The following is a 21,604-nucleotide window of genomic DNA, read 5'->3' as shown; positions in this document are numbered from 1 at the left end:
TTAGTACAGCCATTGGTCATCAGGTGACAGAAAACCAAATAATGTGTATATTGGGATATATTCCTGTCTCACTGGTACAACATGAGCATGTAATTCAGTCACTGTTAATGTTGGCCAGGAAAAGCATTATGTTGAGATGGGTGGGGGCTGAGCCTCCCTCCATTTCTCTATGGAAGTCGCTCATCATTGAAGTTAAGACTCTGATCAGGCTGGGACACTATATTGATGGGAGCTCCCGAATTTTTGTGGACAAATGGAAGAAACCACTGGAAGCACTGGGAGTAACCTGTAAACTGGATCCTAGTGGACAACAATTATGGACATAATGTTGTAATATTCTAGTGCTGTGTAGTGTTATTATTTTGGATGTGAACCAGTCTTATATTTGTTGGGGAAAAAAGTTAAATAAAAGTTAAAAAAAAAAGTCTCAAAAATCTAATAGGACACTTAAGCCCCTTTTCCATTAGTACCTACTTGGATCGACTTGGCACGGTTTACTACGGTTTTAAGGGTTTTCCATTGTGGTCATAATACCTGCTACCAAGTACTATTTTAGCACCTCCCCACCCGGGGTTCCAAGTGAGCAGGTACTAAAATGTGACGTCGTCAGACTGCATGCCACCAAGTGGGGAGAGAGACCACACACATCAGGCTACATCTACACTAATCCGGATAAATTTGAAAACAGCGTTTTTGTCTAAAAACTCTCTGCTTTCACACTATCGTTTGTAATCGTTTACGAACAGTTGTTCATCCACACTGAAATGACTGAAACTGTTCCTGTATTGCACATGCGTGAAATGTAAGACAATTCGACCTGCGTTATTTCTATCTGCCATTTATATTTGAAATGTTGCTGCTAAATGTCGAGGAAAAGCACCGAGCTTTTTAAATGGGCTGACTGCGTTTTCGCAGTCCACACTGTGACGTGAAAACGGCGTTTTCAAATGTATCCACTTTGGAGAGTTTTTTCAAAGAGTTCAGTTTTCCTTGACTAAAAACGCTGTCTCAGTGTGGACGGAAGGCCAAAGCGGAGACATGGCCTTAGGTAGTACTGCATTGTAATGGAAAACCAGTCAACCTGAGTTGAGTCGGGGCGAGCCATAGTGAGTCGATTCGAGTAGTTACTAATGGAAAAGGAGCTTTAGCACCAGGTTCATTGCTCACAGTCAAACTAAAAAAAATCTACTCCAAGCACACAATAATAAAAGACGCACACTCTTTTAAGCAGCGTCCCCCAAGATTTTCTCAACCATGCCAGTTTATCCACAATTAGGGCATAAATCTCGGAATAAAACTTTGATACAAAATGTTTATGCTCCCTATTATCCAGAAAAAATTTCTCCAACCGAAAAGAGGCAGTTGAGATTTGTAATGATTTAGCATTTTTTAACACATAATTTCTCAATTGCAAATACTTATAAAACTCAGTCTTTGACATAGAATACTGGGACTTCAAGGATTCAAATGATTTAAACTCACCATGTTTAAAGAGGTCATAAAACCTCTTTACACCTACTTTATGCCATCCCACAAAGCTTGACCCTACGTTCTGCGGCAGAAGGTCAGGATTATTTATAAACGTTGACAAGATATTAAACGGAAGACTACCGTTAAAAGATTTTCTCAGTTTTCCCCACGTCCACATAGCATTATATATCAGTGGGTTATGCTTTATTACATAAGGTAAGTCATTTAGACTTTAGATTTTTGGGACTTTTAATGTTCTTTTTTGTTTTTTACTGAGGTGAACCGAGGATAAGCCAGTAGCTGTGGAACCTTTGGTGGTGGGTTGTTTCCACTTTTGTTGTACAGCACCTTGGGTCCAAAGTTGGTTGGTTGGTGTGTCTGTGTGATTTTTCTCTCTCATGGTCCTCAGCTTCTGGTAAGTCCAGGTTGTTTTATCTTTGATCAATGGTTGCTAATCAATGATACATCCAGATTAACAGAGTCACCTTTATGGACTGAATCTTGTCTTTTCTTCAGATGAGCCAGGGCCACTGCTGTCAAAGAATGATTTTTATCTCTATCTGCAGGAATTCATATTTAGTGGCATTGCTCTGATCTGGGTGCTTCCCTTCCACATGCATACAAGGGAAGTGTAAGGCAAGGACAGCAGCAGCAAGACCCCAGCACAGAGCACAACAGGCAACATTGAAAACAAGGGTATAGGTGGGTTGCAATGTAGCTTGCAGATGCACAGCAAACACAGTCAGGCTGAAGCGGCTTAAATAGTGTGACCTCTTTTTGACGCATAGAAGAATAATCAAGCCATCAACTGATGTGGGCTGACACTGAGACCAGTTGATCTTCCTGGATTACACCATACTTGACTTCATGATCTACCAGAATTCACTCGTCCCGTCCGCTGTCATGCCGTACTATAAAATGTCAGCTGTGTGTTTGCCAGAATCACTGGACTCTGATCTGGACGGCTGCCATTCATTCAACTGTTTTATTAGCGTACACATAAAACAAACACACACAAGCAAGCAGCGCCACCACGTCAGGACTGACATCTGCTCTCAGACCCACTTTATGGTTGCAGTGTATACTATGCATGTGTGAAACCAGGCTGTTAAGAGCTCGCTTCCATATTTGTACCATATGTTTTTATTTGTATATTGGCATCTTTGTGTACATGTCAGTTGGTGTCAGTGATTAATGAGCGTAATCCACTTCCTTATTTCTATAATAAGAAAAGAAAACATGATAACATCATATAAATTTCTCCCCTGTACCTGAGCCATTCAGCTCCCTAAATAAACTAAGAAATGCATAAACTAGCTACAGAGAGGACGGTGAAAGGTTTTTATGCACACCAAATAAATACAATACATTTGAATATGATGTAACTATGAAAATATTGAAAGCTATTTGAATGTAGGCTGTACTTGGACCAAACGTATTAGTCTGTACTGGGTGTCTGGTGTATTGTTTTTTCTGTTCACTTTCTAAATTTGTGTTATTGCGCTAATCTTTACTAATCATTTTAAAGGTAAATGCCCAGTTAATATGTCCTAAATAATGACTGAACAATGAAATTTCTGGATTTCACAGCAATCTGCTTCAGACTTGTTGAAGTGTCTTAGGTGGGAAAAGTGGTGGACTGGCCAACCAAAGTGCCATTCTTTAATTTACCTGATTATATAATGTAAATATTAAACTGATCTATTAATATGATTTCTGACTCGCTTCTCTGACACACCTAGGTACTGTAGTTCACTGATAACCGCCAATCTGACCCACTGCATGACTCAGATACAGCATTATATGGCGCTTCCGTGTCTGCCCTTTGAAAACACTCATCGATACAATTCTTCGCTCACTTATTGTATGCTTAAAACATTCAAACAGCCACTGTGGGATCAATACTAGGATTTGCACACAACACACACACAGTTACTGCTCAGGTGGTCCAGGTTTGCTTCCCGAGTTTTCCCTCAGTTCACAGCTTCAGCCTGTGACAGGGACATCACTGTCTCACTCTGATAACATGGAGCAGCTTAATGTTTAGCCCAAGACCCATGCACATGCACACACACACACACACACACACACACTAGAGAGCTAAGAGATTACAAAGGCACAGAGACCCATATGCCGACAAGCAATGGAGACGAGTAAACTCAATGTGAGGCGAATGCGAGGTAACGATCAAGGTGAGTTATAACTGCTAATAGCATTTTAAAATGTGTAATGACTGAAGAAGAAAAAACTTGAGGTGGTGCTACCTGCCACTGCATCTTTATTTCTTCTGCACTGAGTGAAGAAGCAAAGTGATGGAGTTCAATTCTGTACAGATGGTAAATTATTACTGATTGGATTGACTGGGGAAAATAATTGACCGTGAAAGTCGCCTAGCTGATATTTATAGCAAAGTGAAAACTTGTTGAAGTCAGTCTAAGCCTTTAATTTGCTAAGTAGGGCTATTAGCCTGTTAATCCACACGAAAGGCTGTCAGCTGTGCTGCATGGCCTGAGAATGAGCGAGTGAATTCATTTTGAACTTGTAATAATGTAAAGAACAAAATTCAACAAACCTTTCTTTCTCTTAAAATTTTATGATTTTTTTTTTTATCTGGACAGGAAAATGCTGGCAAGAGAGATTAATGTTAAACACGCTGTTTAATATATTAATAGACTTAACAGCCTTCGACACCCGTTCAAGAAATTATGAAAACAGGATTTATTGCTCAGACTTTACAATTTCATGAAAGAGAGCGTTGAATAATGTAATTAAAAGGAAGGGAAATGTCTTTAAAACAGACTTTTATCCGTAAATAATCTGATTACTTTTCAGAGCAGGAAGCTATTTCCATCTATGGTTGAAGTAATTTATCGTTTCATTTTTTTCTGATTTTGATCATCTTACTTTACATCCATGAAAAACAAAAGAGTGAGAGACATAACCCATAATCCAGAGACATTATGAGAAAAAAACGTGGCACAGAATAGTTTGTTGAAATCAGTAAACTTCTTAAGTTTGGCTTTTAATAGTTGTATTAACATTTACAAATGTAAATCATCTCGATAAAATTTATAATACAAAAGCTTGAACCTTCCACAAAAAAATGAGAAAATAGGAAGTGAAAACTAAACTATAGTCTTTGAACTTTGGTTAATTAAGGCTAGCTGTTACCCCCAGCTAACGTTAATATTTTGTAAATATTGTTTTCTGATGTTTACTTCGACATATTTTACATTTAATTTGTTTCACAACCTAAATATTAATTTTCAGTGATATTTCTGACCAGGCAGCATCTTCCTTTAAAACCTCATTTCAGTCCATGTAGCACATACGTGTGTGTGTGTGTGTGTGTGTGTGTGTGTGTGTGTGTGTGTGTGTGTGTGTGTGTGTGTGTGTGTGTGTGTGTGTGTGTGTGTACATATATATTCGTATTTGTATGTGTAAATGCAAGTATGTGTACGTGTACATAGTGGTTTGCTCTATATGTCTGAAATAAAGATACAATAACAATATATGTAATACTGTACATTCAACCTACAGGCTGACTGAACATTGTAGAACAGCTGGAGACGGGGGGGGGGAGTTAGTCTGACACAACCCAAAACTAACGTAAAGCAATTATTATAATTTTTATTTTTATTCTGTACAAATTATTTCAAATAAAAACACTTTATGGCCAATTGGCTGTCAAAGTCTTGTCTGTGCACAGTAAACATTAGAAGTGAACTGAATTTATTAGGCTGACAGGTAGACAGACAACTCTAAGAAAAGGGTGCCCCAGGCAAAGAAATAGTCTGACGGCTTTTTTAATATTTGAACTGTTGAACAAATGAAACAAATAGAAGTTCATACCTCTGACAGCACTAGTGCCGAATTCAATTAAATGTTTCTGTCAAATCACAACAACAGGCACCTCTAGTTACTTTGCATTATAACGTGAAACCCTGCAAAAACAGAGAGAAATCAGTTGAACAGTCTTACTGCTAAGCTGAGCTAAATATCTGGATGCCCTTAATATTTACAGCAAAGAAATGAGAGCACTCATCTAATTTATTCTCATCATTTATTAGCCCAGGCTTAATCTGTTTACTCTAAACTATTAAAAATCTTTGAAAAGTTATTTAGAAAACTACACATATTAAATAGTTTAAGAAAAGACGAAAACGCCTCGTCTGGGGATCCTCAGCCCTTCCCATGAAGGTGGCACGGATGCCCCTCCGGTGGTCCTCGTTGGGCTCTCGCACTCTGAGGCCTCTGGATGTCTGGAGCCTGGATCTCCTCCATGCCTGCTTCATGCCCTGGGGGACGGGGCTATGGCTCCCTACATCCTCTTGCAGACCATTACATGTGGAAACCATTTGAATACAAGCGCGCTGATCCACACAGGTGTGCACACGCGTGATCACTGTTCGTAGACTTAAATTACACCTTTCTTGGCTGCTACTTCAAAGCACATTGTGCGCTGTCTGTCCTGCGTGCTGCACAACAAAATTGAATATTTAGTATTTACTGCTGTTTACACTTAGCTAGATTAATGCGATGGTGTTGTGTTTAGTATGTTGCTTTGGGGTTTTTTGCTTGTTTTCTATTCTTTCTCTCTCAACAGGTGATCCAGGAGATTTTATTTATTTATTTATTTTCCCCCTTTCTCACTGTCCCTCTCCCCTTCTGTTCTTCTTTTCTTTCCTCTTTCTTTCTCCCTTTCCTATCCCTCACTCATGTCTGTCCCGTCTGTAACAACTGAAAATAAGAAAAGAAAAAAAAAAGAAAAGACGAAAACATCCAGTAATTTCTGTCTCTTTTTGACAGGGATTGTTGAAAATGACTCCCCAGCAGAACCACATGGCAGCAGCTCTGTTCGACCTGTTTCTGCTCTTGTTCGTCTCTACGTGTATGCGCTGCATGGCTGCCTCTGCGAGGTGGCCTTCACTGCTGTGTGGGACTGGTGCAGCACCCAGGACAGGAGGCTGGCAGGCCACAGCAGTCTGTGGGCGCTGCCCATGTATGCCACAGCAATCTATCTCATGGAGAGGCTGAGGGCCCTGATGCTCGCTCAGAATCACCCACTGACTGTGCGGCTCGTGCTCTACACTGTTTTCATCTACCTGTGGGAGTTCAGCTGGGGTGTGGGGCTTAGTTTGTTGGGAGCCTGTCCATGGGACTACTCAGGCCATAGGTACAACCTGAGAGGACTGATAACTCTGGACTATGCACTTCCCTGGGCTGTGGCTGCATATATAGCAGAACAGCATGTGATCAGGCACACTTTAAGAATAAGACTGCATAACTGAACCGCTGTTGTGACGATCTGGACTCATGTGCTTCCAAAACACTTGATTAATTAATTTCATATTAATTATATTAAAAGTAACTATTCTGTTGTTTTTAGCAGTATAATAAACCTGACTGGGAAAGTACATTAAAGGAGTAGTCTTGATTTTGGAAAATAAGATAACAAAAAGTCTCTACACAAAGCCACAGATATGAATTAGCCTGGACACTTGGAAAAATAAAATATTATGAAGAAACAGCAGGTGTAGTTTTATAGTAAAGTGAATAAAAACAGAAAGAATGATCAACAATGAGCTTTGAACTATTGAGAAAGTGAAGCCAGCTTTCTTAAATCCTTTGATCTTTTCCCAAAGGATTATTCACACTAAGCTAAAAGAATCCAATCGCTTAATACAGTCAACACTCACCTTTTTATATCTTTGCTTTAAGAAGCAGTTTTACTTTAAACGTTTAGCCTCATTGAAAGTAGAAGAAACTCCAGCAATCTATTCTCTCAATGCAACATAAATACTCTTCTCTTTGTAGCTTCAAGGCCAAATTCATGCACGTAAGCGTACAAGGAACTCTCCAATATTTCATCCTTTAAAAAGATTGTTTAAAACAGCTTGTACCGATTTGCAATGAGGAAGTTAGTGTATGTATTTTTTTTTAAAAAACCTGAACAATAACAGCACACGTGGTTCAGCACTTTTATGCACATTACACAAAGGCAAACATAGATTTACGCTCTGTCTATGCAAGACAAGACACAAGCCTATTTAAGTCTCCACAGATAACGTGTCCTGCAAAGTAGTAGATGGGAGCAAAAATTAAACAAACAGTGAGAATAAAAAACAGGAAATGTCCACAAATGTAGCTAAATGCTGAAAAGTAAGTGTCAGACCAGAAACCAGTTAGTCAAAAACACAAACACGTACCTTGCGTTGTGCGTTTAGCCCTGTACATTTGGCTGTGCTGTGATTGGTGCCTTCCTGGTAACATTTTTTGCTGGTGCATCTAAAGCAGTAAAATTCTGAATTCAAACAAGCTCAAATTTCAGCACTGGGGGTAAATAAAATAGTAGACAAAACCTAATAAGTGGGCTTTAAATTATCTTCATATATGACAATAACATCATTAAGCTTACGCACTGCCACCCCCAAAGTATCTGGAACAATTCAAATCTTTATTGAAAGGCTCTTTCAGACTGTCGACCGAAGGCTAATTACACTGCTGATTTATAAAGTGTCACCAGTTCTTAAATGTCAGCTTTGTAAGAGACTACATGACAAATGTAGGTGGTTGAAAAGCAGAAGACAAGTACTCAACCAATCAGAAATGTCCAGCGCAGCAAGCTCCACACCCATAGTTCCCATTACTTATTAATACATATTGTCCCACCTAGCTGGAACGTTTTATTGCAGGGCAACGTTCCTGGATCTTAATTTATAGCTTACGCGTCCATGGGAAAAGTGTAGTGAAAACAATTCAGAAAATGTTCATTAAAAAAATATTTGTATTTGTTTTTTTAGTCTGGGTGCCATCGATAATTATGACTGGCATCTCACAGCCAAATATGCTTTGAACTCATTTACAGTCATTTGTGCATTACTGGGGGAAATCCCGTACTCCATTAAACAGTGGTGATTAAATAGGAACCTGGCAGTTGGCACCTAACAGCAGTGTCATCTGACAACAAGGCTGCGTTCCTGATACTCGTTGAAACTTGTGTTTTTAAGTCCTTTGAGCCACTGGGACTGAAGTTTATGAGTGACAGTCATCTTGCAAGGAAAGCACATAATGTTATTTCTGTAGATATTTATTTATTTTTCTCTCAGCACTCACATACAATTACATCTGATGGGAGAGTACAGCTTTCACGTTCTTTAATCACTTTTATTGCAGGGTTTACATCCTTTAGTCTTTATGTGTTAGTCCATGAAATGCTTCTCAGTGAGCAGGACAGCGGTTTCTAATACAGATGTGACTTAGAGTTCATGCTTGGATTGAGGAGTATTTAATGATTGAGGGTATCGATTAATACAGCTACAAGTAAGAAAAGTAAAAAGAAAAGTATCCATAAATAATTTTTACATGAAGATTTACTCACTTTTCAGAGCAAGAAGTTATATTCATTTATGGTTGTAATACTTTAAAATGTAATTAATTTTCTCATTTTAATCATCCTCTGCTATCCGGGGGGAAGGAAACAAAAGAAAAGAGAGTGAGACAACACAAAAATCAGAGACATTTTAAGAAATGAAGGTGGTTGAAATCTATAGGAAAACCTCACAGCAGCAATGAGGGTAACAGAAGGAAAAGGCTTTGCTAAGACTTTATTTTAGACCTAAAAACACTTGCTGTTGTGTCTTTCTTAATATCAAATTTTCCTTGTAAATTTCTCCATACTGTTTTGGTGACCAGGGAAATGGTATGACATAGAGGTTACTTATATTACAAATATATGTAAATTTTGGGGTGTGATGCTTAAATTAATTTGTTTTTACATCTATTTTTGTATAAAATAGGTTTTTCATGAACACAGCAATGTAATGCCTCACAGTACTAAATTGAGAAATCACATCATCATTATGTCTTCCTGCAATCTTCTACATGACGAGAGGAAAGAAAAATATGAAACATGGTTTTCTGTTTAGCCTGCAGTTGCGTTACAGTTGCACTGGACGTAGCGCAGTAGCATTTACCATCAGTTGCGCAGTTGTACTAAGATGTGCAGGGAATAGACAGGGCGGAGCAGTCTACAACGGAGGAGTGGAAATACCAACATTACTTTTATTTTCATTGCATAAAAACACAGGAGGGTGATGGTAAAGTACAAATTGTGTCCAGGACAGAAACAGCCACACTGTACTGCTAACACAACATCAGGTCTTTGCAGACATCTACACAAACAACGTGCCAGCACAGAGCCAGCGGAGACACATCTTATTTACCACCATGTAACAAAGTGAGTGATGAGTAGTCAAGCTTAGAGCGCTGTAGCATTCATTTTAGAATCACAGTGGCAACACTTTGAAGTCTATGTGGTGGTTTTCCACTTTGTTTTGTGTTCAAATGTAACCTTAAAAGAAAAACTGCTCTTTTTAAGAAAAGGATTTATCTTATTATCTGGGACTGTAGCCGAAGGTTCATACTGGTAACTGGTAATTATGTCACAGTGTATTTCAGGACATGCTACTGAGCAACATGAAAGAAATATAAAAACAAAAAGCAGCATAACAAATTACTTTTTACTGGGAAGTAATCAAATTCATTTCTTTTAAGTAATTGTAAAAGAAACACTAGATATGACCGTAATGTTATTAAACTGAATTAATTTGGTTACAAAAATCCAAACAAAGCATTGGGTTTGGCTCCGAAACTGTCAGCCTGCTGGTTGACGTGAACAGACAGCCTGCTAAGGAGTCAAATTCCTGTTAGCTCGCTGTATCAGTTCACCTCCATGCACCTCCACCTAAAAGGTTTTTGAAACAGCAGCAGGTTCTACATGTCAGTTTTGTAAGAAACTACGCAAAACATGTAGGTGGCTATGAAGCAGTTCGTTGGAAAAGTTCATCTGACAACAGTGTTATGTTCCCGATACCTGTTGAAACTTGTGTTTTTAAGTCATTAGAGCCACTAGAAATGCAGTTTATGAGTAACAGCCAACTTACAAGGAAAAGACAAATGCTCAGACATGAGGATGTTTTTATTTATGCATTTTACTCACATAAAATTACATGTAGTGATTGATGAATGCGAGAATATCATTTTGTAATTGTTTATTAATACTGTTTACCCTTACTAAATGGTCTATGCTACTTACTGTATTTGTTTTATACATAAAACACTTTCAGTTGTTCGAGCTCATTTAAAGAATTCGTGCTCCCCTCCCAGCATATGTTTCAATGCAGGTGTGATTTGACGGTTGATGCTTAAGGTCTCTTCCTCTCTGGGTTTTGGATCACAACCAAGGCGACAGTCCCCTCAGCTCTCTGCCACTGGTATCTACGACAGAGAAAGTCACTGCATGCAAAACCACACTGGAAACCCTGGAGAGTTCACTTTCAACACTTTTGATCCAATAATTTGTACACTCAGTGAAAGAGTTTGTGATTTACTGACAACTTGATATTGACTTACTGGCTCTGCTCGGGAATGAGCAAACTGTCTCCTGCAGGAAGACTGAACTCCTGCTCGTTCATAGTCACTGTGGAAGATCCCTCCTAAGAAAGAGATGTAGAAGAGGAAGGGAGATTTACATGTGCGTCCAGGGACAGACTGTTGGGACAGACTCTGCATACATACCAACTGCCAAACCCACACATCAGTTTGGGGTGTTGTCATCTCTGTGAGTCCAGGTCCGAACACCATCGCCTGTTGGGGAGGCAGTAAAAAGAGTCTTGTTTATCACTATCATTACCTACAACACGTCTAGTCTCCTGTTATTTCAACAATAATTATACCTTTGACTTGTACTTTTAGTATCAAAACATCCTTTCTGCCGGATAGACCGTACTATACAGTTGTGGTCAGAAGTTTACAGACACTCATCATGAGCATGTAACTTTGTCATAGTAATTTTGTTCCAGTAGTTTCCAGGTCAGGGTAGGCTTGTGCCTTTGTGGCCCCTGGATTGTCCCTGAAAGTCCGAGCCAATACCCTCTCATGTGAGGGAGACAATTTGTGTCTTCTTGTGGTGGCACACACATTAAACCTGTACTTACAAATATTTATTTAAGGTGTGATCTTGCAACCTACAGTTACTTAGTGCTTTCAAACAAATCTTGTTTATACTGGCAAATAGAAACAACCATTGCCAGCAGTCAACCACGATCTCTGACAAGAAGCTGGTCTTCAAGGACACTGCAGAACCTTCAGGATTGCTTATTAAAAGAAATAAGTGAACGTATGTTTATATTTGAGTGTGTTTGTACACGTTTGACCCTGCATGGATTTAAGAAACCAAAATTGTAACTATATATGAGTGCAGGCCTAAATGAAATGTTTTACTGAAAATGGCTGAAAAAAACCCTGATCAACCATCTCATATATGATCATTACCTGACACTAGGTTTCTTACCTCAGTCTCAAACTGAGCTCCGAACATGTCGATGGGCCTGCCATTCCCCAAAGACGGCCTCTGTTTTTCCAGCCAGTCTTTGAAGGAGAAGGGCGTCATCACGTTCATGGTGTTCAGCTGGAAAGGAGGTTCCCTGAAGACTTCATCTATCCATCCAATAATAAACATTGACACCAGCTCAAAGTTTACAGGGACTTACAATTTCTTCTGAACAACTCACTTGGATCAGGTTTTCCTGTTTTGCACTGCTTGGATGCCATGAACCTGAAAGTAAAATACAGTCAAGTCAACATACTTAAAAGAAAGAGCATGATCTGAGTATGACTTGTAAAGATGAAAAGATGCCTTACTCCTTGATTATTGGCACCAGCTGGGTTCCTAGATCCTGACAGTAGAACCATTTTTCAAATAGGATGTCAGTGGTGTTGTCTACATGGTACCTGAGAGCACAAATACATGCTAACATAAAAATCTGTTTACAGGACAAATGTGTTTCACTAAGATCTAAGACTCAATTCAATAACATTGTTATTTATCTATTGTAGGACCCTACAATAAAACTGAACAAAGTAGCTGCTGATGAAGATAGCCACTTAATTAAATCCAAGGCATCACTTAACATTTATCATTTATATATAAAAAATGTAGCCAGTGGTGTAAATACATATCATTAAAGGTTTATTTGTTCAAATAATTAATCATTAAGCAAAATGTGCTGGGTATAATCTGAAGTATACCAGTCCCATAAATTTTATTTGACCAGATTCAATAAAGTTAGACATTTTACATTGTACTTATTTTTGTTCTTGCTTGTACTTGAAAATTGATTAATTAATTAAAGTAGTTTAAGTCATACATTTTTATGAGTGTAGTTTTAAGTCTTACTTAATACAGCATGCTGTCTATTTAGTAAATGATGGTCCTGTATAGAGAAAAACAGACAGTAAGGAGAGTATTTGTAGAGCAGGGGTGTCCAAGTCCAGCCCTCCAGAGCTACTATCCTGCAGCTTTTAGATGCAACCCTACTCCAACACAGCTGAATCAAATGATTGGATTACCTCCTCAGCATGGCATCAAGGTTGGCAAAGGCCTGATAACAAGCCATTCATTTGATTCTGGTGTGTCGGAACAAGGATGCATCTAAAAGCTGCAGGACAGTAGCTCTGGAGTGGTAGTAGGACTGGAGTTGGACACCCCTGCTTTAGAGTATAGCCGGGTTGTGATTTATGGAGGGTCAGGAGTGCCAGAATGAATGAATTAGCAATACCATTAAATTATTAATTAAATGTTTACTAAATTAATTAAATTTGGAATTTATTAATTACATAAATAATTAATTTACTGCCTATTCATTTTATTCAAAACATGTAATAATTTATTTATTTATTTCCTATTCTAATTAATTAATGACATGTTTAATTAATGAAATTATATATTTAATAGGGGTGCAACGATACTCGTATCGATGTTGAACCGTTCGATACAGTGCTTTCGGTTTGGTACGCATAAGTATCGAACAATACAACATTTTTAATTTATTTTATCAACTTTTCTTTTGACGATGCTGTCTGTGTTGAGCGCTCAGTCGATCTGCGCTCGACAGTGCGGAGTAGTCGAACACAGATTCACTGAGAGCAGCGCAAGCTAGCAGGCAGAAGTTAAGCTCACCTTGCAACATGGCAAATTGAACCTCCCCCACCCTCATTCAGATCTGGCGTTTGGAATTATTTTGGTTTTCATGTGACGTATGACCCTGAAGGTAAGCGCGTCATGGACTAAAGTAAAACAGTATGTTGGATGTGCCACGCAATGCTCAATTACATGGGTGGGAACTAGTGGTTAGCGCAGTTAGCTTGTTAACGTGTTGACGCCGTCCAGCCCCACGCACGGGGCGGTAGCTCGTTAACAGAGATTTGCCGTGTTGTGACGTTAACGTCATTTCAGATTAACGCTGACAGCACTAGTGGGAACAAAATGAATATGACTGCACATTTACTCCGACATCATCCTAGTGCAAAGACAAGTGGAAGCAGACAAAAACAACAAGCACGCATGCTACAAACTTTACCCGAGTCATTTAGACAGCCGTTAGCACATGATTCTCCTTATGGGGACCTGATATGTTTAATATGCTGCTGAGAATATAGCCCAGAAGAAGCGTATAGTATAGCTTTTATTTTGGAAAGAGACATTTCTCTGTAATAAACTCTCTTTTCCAAAGATGAGTGATTCCTCAATCAGATACTTATTTTTTTATTACTTTGTTGTTTCAGCAACATTAAATTTAAAAACTGTACTTTTGAGTTAAAATATATATTTATAATTTTAATAAATGACAAATTAAAAAAGCATGAACATTTTTTTTGTATCGAAAAAATATCGAACCGTGACACCAAAGTATCGAACCGAACCGTGTGTATTGTTGCACCCCTAATATTTAATTGTGTATTTATTTAATGATTTTGGCACTCCTGGCCCTCCAATTGACATGGGGACTGTTAAATCCCCAAAATGCTGCTGCTGTAATTTGATTATGTTGTCAGATTTGAATTTGATTTTATTTGTTGTAAAAATGTAAATTTGTTACATACTTACAAGGTAAACATTCAAGTTTACATCGAATCTGGTCAAATAAAATATATTTAACTGGTTTACAGTTTATACCACACGTTTCATTACTGATCTTTGAAAAACCTCTTTTTATGTCAGCTGAGTTTTAATTAAACTTATTGCCTCGTGTTTATGAGGGCAAAGAATCTTTTCTTTTTAAGTGTCCTGTCATGTTTATGACCATTCATCATTTTTCTGTTGTCAACAACTCTCTAAGAAAAAATGCAGAAAATCGAAACTGCCACAGCAGTGAACCTCAGGCAGTCGGTTTCAGTGAGCAGTCTTCTCCTTTCCATCACCAAGCCCACGGTGTTAGCCTGCCTCTGGGGGGAGTGAGGGATCCGAGCTGGCAGCAGAAACATCTAGAATTTGAGACAAAAAGTAGTGGAATGCACAGTGAAGCAGATTCACCTGAGATAAAGCTTATTGCACAAGCTTGCTGTGCTTCCTTATTTCTAATCAGCAGAGAGCGATGGGAACTGGAGCAGAAAAATAGTTTCCAGGAGGGTTTAGTGCAGTTGTCTATCTCAACCAGCATTTCACTATTATGTATAAAAAAAATTTATTCCTGTTTTGAAAGATGACCAAATAATTTCTATGTTCTCTGTTAAATAAGTATCTTACTACAAATTTAGAGCTAACACACTACATTGTGGGGGGCCTAAGAGACCTGGGCCCATCCCGACTGGCTGTGAGAAGAATTTTCTTAGGTCTTATCTTCAGTTACTAAATGTGGTTTTGTTTGTTTGTTTGTTTTTTTAGTAGACGGCTTTTATGACATTATCACTGACAAATTCTGACTATTCACTACAGCCTGTTTCACATTTACAATTACCTGTTAAATCTGAGCAGCACAGCGCGGTTCAGCACAATGTGAAGAAACGTTCCTCTACTTTATTTGGGCGCTGCTGTAGACGGCTCAGGTTGTGACATGGGTTACTGAACTTGTATGACTTCCTTATGTCTAAAAGATATTTACACCAGTCTCATCGGGAAAAACCCAATTGTTAACAAATTGGTTTTCGCAGGTTTTCTTCCTCCTTTTCACAGGAGGAGTATACTTCAGGGTCTGTCAGTGTAAAATGGGAGGAAGGGGCTACAGCATGCAAGTCAATGCATCAAATATATTTTCTTTTGAAAGTATAAAAAATGTGGAGAATAAATGGTTGTTCGAGCTGAAAGTTTCAGTAAAGTTCAGTGGCTCTGCAGCACTCACTCTTTCTCACTCATCTGATATTTAATTACAATCTCTTTGTTTAAGTGAATAGACGGCCTGTCTCAGTCTTCACAATTAATAATGATGGATTGGGAATTGTTTTCTTAATCTTTTCACACATGTGTAGCAGAAGTATTAAAAATAATAATCTGTGCAATTAAAAGGCCCAGACCAATTTACTCTGGACCCACCCAGAGGTAGAATCCTGCAGCTGCTCTTGCATAAACAGCTTAATTAATGCTTTTTAAAAAAGTGTTCTTTATGTTTTATGCAATTGTACAGTTAAATTCCATCTGAATGAATGAATGTGTATTTGTGCACAGCAAAGTACGAAGCAGAAACATAAAAGTTTAGAGCTTACCTCTCCCTCTTTGATGTGTACATCCTTGTGTTTACCATTTTCAATCACCTTCAGACACATGTCCCCCTTCACCTGGTAGAATAACTACTTAAAACAGAGAGAGAAAGACAAACGAAGAATGGCAGTGGGTTAAATACATGTTATAAATATTTATTTGCAGGCATCAGCAGATACTTCAGTTGTGTAAAAACGGTTAGTCACAATTAACATAAAGACATCTCAGACCAACCAGTCAAGGCTCAGTCTGGATAATGTAGTACATCAATACTGAAAGAACCAAGAGGGAGCTATAACACAGAGGGTCCCAAATGCAAGGAATCAAATGTCAATATTATGTTTAGCTTCTTGATATTTCTTAAAGGGCAGTGAATCCTTTCAGCTACTTTAGTCAAAAGTATTTCCATTGGCAGAAATGTAGACACTCCGTGCTTCGTGTTAGGAACAAAAAGATCCTACACTGATTGATCAAAATCAAAATTATTAACCTAGAGAGGACATGCTGAAAATCACATAAAAAAACAATGCAGCAGGCTAGTCTAATTTACCAAAATCAAAATTTTATTGCAGCAAATCAATCAAATGGTCCTCAGTAGTTTGTATGGACTCCACCAGCATGTATGCATGCCTGGTAATGTCAGGCATGCTCCTATTGAGATGGCGGATGGTGTCCTAGAATGTCTGGACCGGGACATCGCTGAGCTCCTGGATAGTGTGAGGTGCAACCTGGTGGCATCAGATGGTCCCAGAGGTGAGCATGGAGGCCAGTAAGTGGTAATTCTTTCATTCTCAATGAACTGCCTGGAATGTCTCACCACATGAAGCTGGGTGGGTATTGTCGTGCACGAAGAGCAACTCAGACCTTCCGTGGCCCTGTCCAGTTCTCCTAGAAAAACTGCCTGTCTCTGTGCTGGGAGACACAGCAAACCTTATGGCAATGCCACATATTGCTCTGTCATCCTTGAGGAGTTCAACTGCCTCAAGAACTACCTCTGTAGTGTCCACATATCACCTTCCTTTAATTTTTTTGAGCAGCATATTTACCACCCTGCTCATCCATGAAAACTAAAAGGTCAGAGGTGGGTAGAGCAGCAGTAGGACCCTAATAGAACAGGCTTTAATGACAAAAAAATGACAGTTACTAAGTCAGATACAGCATGAAAGGAGTAGATGGAAGGGAGGTGGGTGGCAAAGTGGCTTGCAGATGTGTAGCAACTGACAAAGCAGCTTAAATAGAGCGCCACATATAGCCATATATGTGATGTGTGGATTGTATCACTCGAGCCTTCAGCTGATATGAGTGGGCATTTCTTGGAGCTGCAGCTGACCTTTACTTCATGGCCTGTTTGAACAAACACCATGTTTAGATTTACAAACAAAGAGCTCATACGTGACTCTGATTCAACTGATTGAGTGTGATGCAGTTGGTGTTCAGCAAGAAGCATGACAACAGTCTCCAGGATGTAGGCACACGTTTCTCTCTCAGTCACTGAACAAGAAATGTATGGATAATCAAATAATCAGCCTCAATTAAAATCAAAAGAAGAAAACCCATAGAAATAATAATAATAATAATAACATTCATGAGCCAAACCAGAAGCTTATCTTCCTGTGTTATGGCATAAATATTTATGACAGTCAGATTCCTCAGACTGGCTCAGGCATTTAGTGGGTTTGGTTTTTCTTTTTTCCCACAATCTGCCAAGCGCATCAAAACTTACTGGATGGCATTTCTAATCTAATCTTTCTTCCTTTCTATTTTTAAACACAAACTCTGTTACAAGAACTGTAGTTTCCATATAATTATGTTATATTAAGAGAGTCATAGTTACTCCCGCCGTTGACTGCACTTCATTGAATTTCTTCACTTTAACATTCAGAGCATTGGGCAGAAATCACATTGCGTCAACACCCACCGTGGGCCTTCGTGATGCTTTGTTTTAATTAATATGAACCAACTTAAATTAATTAAAGCCAACAACTTTGTTTTAAAGCTTAAAATTAAATGTGCAGAAACTTGCAGCTTTCACAAAAAATCATGAGTAACTGTCAAAAAAGACAGAAAAGATCTGTATTTTTAGACCATGTCAGAAATTACCACAACACTAAAAAGGGTATCCTGAGTCATGATTCAGTATCAGTGAATGTTTAAAGTTGTGAAAGTGGCTGTCAGCTGACACACTTTATACTTTGACACAGAAGCAAAAAAACCCAGTAGCAGCAGCTGGCCAAATAGCCTAACCAAGCACTGCAACACGTGGGTGGAACTGGCCCTAAAAGGACAAATGAAGCAACTTTGCGAAAAACTGTAAGAAGCTAACTAATGTTGTCTTTTGTATTAAATTGTAGGTTCTTCTGCTTCCATGGTCCATGTTTGTTGCTGGAATGAGGGAAAAAAAGAGACTAGTCCAACTCTCACCTCCTCCCCTTCCTCTATGTGATAATCCTTCCTGGTGTTAGGGCCTCCGACAAACATGACAAGCAGCTGGGAGAAGTGCCTGAGACAAAGAGGAATTAAAATCATGTCAGTGCATGCACTGCGTGTCCTCGCAGTTCAACTGACTGAATCCCAAGTGTTCAAACTGCCACATAAATTACACATTGCTCAATAATTACAAAACTCAATTCACATTTGCAAAGAATAAAGAGTGAGAGTGTAGCTAAGAGTAAATGTGTTACTTACATGAGTTTGTTGCACACTGGGGGCAGGAAAGCATTCTGATTTTCTGCAATCCAGTGTTCCACATTGACCTGAAGAGTACTGCTGTTCATTTTGATGTGATTTGTGCTGCAGAATGTAGCCTCTGGGACTCTCTGTCAGCTGTTATGACTGCTTTAAGCAAGAGGACACATAAAGTCCAAAATGCAGAAGTGGGAGTAAGCAAATCGGGGTGGAGCACAAGGGTTAAAGGTTGTTGTTTAATAAGTAACATAATGCTGTCCTGCAGACCAAATGGAATCCTTTGCAACGTGCACAACGCCACGATGGGAGCAGTTTTTACCCAAATACAAAGGGTATTTGAGGTCTAGTTGAGGTAAAAAATTATTCTCACTCAGTTTTCTGCTTCATTGGTGGTTGTATATTTTGGTTGGGTTTCAATCAACTTGTAATTAAAGTCCGTTCCTTTAATTTTCTATTTTTATTTAAGTGAAAGCACACAAGTTACACTTATTGTGCATTTTGTGTAATCTAAAACTGTTGGGTTAATCTGACTTTAAAACAAACACAAAAAACTTGCTTAAATCATGCTACCAATTCATGTAATAAAATTAAGTTCTCTGTTCTTTCAGTGGTGTTGTTTTTTGTTTTTTTTTTTTGGGGGGGGGGGGGGGGGTTGTGTATAACATGTAAAATATTTAGCATCTTCTTAAAATTCAATATAGCATAAAGGTTAAAAATCCGACCTGTATGCTCATTTCGAACCAGAAAACTGTCCTGGGGTCAGTCAGACCAATCAAACTTTTTATTTTATTTCTGGATGGATGGATGGATGGATGGATGGATGGATGGATGGATGGATGGATGGATGGATGGATGGATGGATTTGTGGATGCTGCATCCTCCAGCCTGAAGAGGAGAGGGACCAGAGGCCATTCTGGCTCATTATCAGCACACACTTCAAAAGCTACAAAACACATGGGTGTACAAACATGGTGAACAAAAAACATTGATCTAGTCAAAGTCAAAGTCAACTTTATTTGTCGATTCTGCCACATGTACAGGACATACAGAGAATAGAAATTGCGTTACTCTCAATCCCTAGATAAATAGCAAATCTACTTGGATTTTCCAACACAACCATCTATGAAGTTTACAAAGAATGGTCCAAATAAGAGAAAGCAACACTTTTCTGGGGGAAAATGCCTTGTGTGTGCCAGAGGTCAGGGGAGAAAAACCAGGCTGCTTTGTGCTGGTAGAAAGGAAACAGTAACTGAATAATCATTACAACCAAGGCATGCGGAAGAGCTCTGAACCTGACCCCAACAGGTCGCAGCAGATGACATTCTAAAGGGTTTACTAACTTTTGAGAATCAACGATGAATGAAGATGAAAGTCTGTGTGAGATATTTGGTCATGGGCAAACAATACACTGACCAATAAAAAGAGTCAGGTTTAGTCAGCCAAGTTTACATAAAGCCACAAAAACATCCACCACAAAGAAAACTGAAGTGAAAATGGTAATTTAATCTGTTCAGTATCATATCTGCTGTACAAAGTGTGCTTAGAGTTAAGACATTTAATCAACTGGTAATCACTTAACCTTCAGTATGAAAACAAAACAATTAACTATACTATTGACAATGTTTTTGATGCAAGCTCTGTCGTGTTTTCAGTGTTTTCTTGCCAAGATATGTTGAGCAAGATTCATCACAAGAGCAGTTGCTTCTTTCTTATCGTATTATATTGTGTGACTAATATATTCTTTGCTGAAGAATTATGTGACCAGTGAGCAGCAAGTACATCAGAAATTTGAAGTTCAGTGGAATATGAACAAAGAAGTCCTTCAAGTGCTGTTCAGAGATATTTAGTAAGTAAAAACCTGCCTCCTAGTGGGCCCACTTGAAATGACAGTTTTACAAGTAGCTCACATTTTTTTAAACATATGCAGCAAAAAAGTATATGCTGTAAGTTATCGAGAGCATAAACAGATTTTGCTGTTTAAACGAAATTTTAGGTAACTTATCAAACTGTATATAAATGAAGACGTGTAAGTGCACACAGCCATGTGGAATGTTTTAGACAGTTAAAGTGTATTTTGTCCCAAAAAAGAGCTTGGGAACATGGTTATACCACTTCTGTTAACCCCATTCAATAAAAAGCTGCGTCTACACTTAAGGCACATTTTTTTTATCCTTTCAAATCCATCGTGCTGGTGTGCAGAGGTGTACAAAGTTAAACTACCACTGTCCAAAAACATATTAAACTCGCTGTAGATGCTTTTAAAGGAATTTCCGCCAGTTTATTCAAAGAGTGAAAGTCTGAGTTAACTCTATGCCATAAACAAAATAAGAAAAAAGAAAGAAAATACTTTTATCTATCTAGTTATTGTAACTAAAGCTATATTTTGTTGCATCTGTTATTTATTGTTTTTTTCTGTGAGACGGTCCCCCCCTCGTGGTCACAAAGGTAATAAAATATCATCCCAATACAACAGTTACGAAGTATTTATTTTGTAGACAGACTGTACATAAAGTCAGAACGCGTCTATCAATTACAATTCAATTAATATTTTTAATGTACTTTTAATTTTATGAAAACTGTTTAAGCGGGGTCATTCAATGAAGGGATAAAGACTTAATTGGTTCTCTTCCTGTGTGTTCCTTTTAACCCATCACAACCAACATTAGCTTGTGTACACTCAAATTAGTAACGTGACCTCTAATCAACGTATTATATATTTTTATACTTAGTCGTTTTGAAGCTTATTATTTATTTAAGTATTGATTATAGTTTATATGTTATTCCTGATACACTTTTTTAAAGAGAAAATTGGATGTTAGCGCTACCTGCATCCGCTCGTGTTTTGTTGGGCTCATCAGGTTCAAGCTAGGCCTCGGTGGTCACGTGATTTGTGGCCTCACTGAGGCGGTGCCT

The 21,604-nt window shown here is 38.5% G+C and overlaps 2 protein-coding genes across 6 annotated transcripts; one reads left to right on the top strand and one right to left on the bottom strand.

The window, feature by feature from the left end:
* Positions 1 to 3,613: 3,613 nt before the first annotated feature.
* LOC308388280 (transmembrane protein 229B-like) lies at positions 3,614 to 6,761 on the top strand (the record flags this gene model as incomplete). Its single annotated transcript, XM_080868893.1, has 2 exons — positions 3,614 to 3,662; positions 6,280 to 6,761. The coding sequence occupies 2 exons, from the start codon at positions 3,614 to 3,616 to the stop codon at positions 6,759 to 6,761; spliced, it is 531 nt and encodes a 176-aa protein (XP_080725019.1).
* Positions 6,762 to 10,432: 3,671 nt separating this feature from the next.
* haao (3-hydroxyanthranilate 3,4-dioxygenase) lies at positions 10,433 to 21,567 on the bottom strand. 5 transcript variants are annotated; one of them, XM_080868381.1, is made up of 12 exons: positions 21,517 to 21,567; positions 19,414 to 19,576; positions 18,692 to 18,841; positions 18,428 to 18,506; positions 16,012 to 16,095; positions 14,690 to 14,796; positions 12,175 to 12,264; positions 12,045 to 12,088; positions 11,825 to 11,970; positions 11,050 to 11,118; positions 10,885 to 10,967; positions 10,433 to 10,749 (listed from the first exon to the last, which is right to left on the bottom strand). In XM_080868381.1, exons 3-12 carry the CDS (start codon positions 18,778 to 18,780, stop codon positions 10,677 to 10,679), a joined length of 864 nt encoding a protein of 287 aa, XP_080724507.1. In that variant the 5' UTR covers positions 18,781 to 18,841; positions 19,414 to 19,576; positions 21,517 to 21,567; the 3' UTR covers positions 10,433 to 10,676. The 5 variants fall into 5 exon arrangements, with proteins under 5 accessions (XP_080724507.1, XP_080724505.1, XP_080724508.1 ...); XM_080868379.1 differs by having other exon boundaries at positions 18,692 to 18,838; XM_080868382.1 differs by lacking the exon at positions 19,414 to 19,576.
* Between the last annotated feature and the right edge of the window lie 37 nt (positions 21,568 to 21,604).

The sequence above is a fragment of the Rhamphochromis sp. 'chilingali' genome, assembly GCF_963969265.1.
Source record: "Rhamphochromis sp. 'chilingali' genome assembly, chromosome: 20".
Classification (NCBI taxonomy): domain Eukaryota; kingdom Metazoa; phylum Chordata; class Actinopteri; order Cichliformes; family Cichlidae; genus Rhamphochromis; species Rhamphochromis sp. 'chilingali'.
This window is presented reverse-complemented; position numbering and strand designations above follow the sequence as displayed.

Excerpts from the sequence above, each read along its gene's own strand:
- haao (XM_080868381.1), bottom strand. The coding sequence starts at position 18,780 with ATGAACAGCAGTACTCTTCAGGTCAATGTGGAACACTGGATTGCAGAA. Across the intron at positions 12,089-12,174 it reads CTGGTGCCAATAATCAAGGA|GTTCATGGCATCCAAGCAGT; the intron begins GTAAGGCATCTT and ends TTTTACTTTCAG. Across the intron at positions 11,119-11,824 it reads GAGCTCAGTTTGAGACTGAG|GCGATGGTGTTCGGACCTGG; the intron begins GTAAGAAACCTA and ends CCTCCCCAACAG.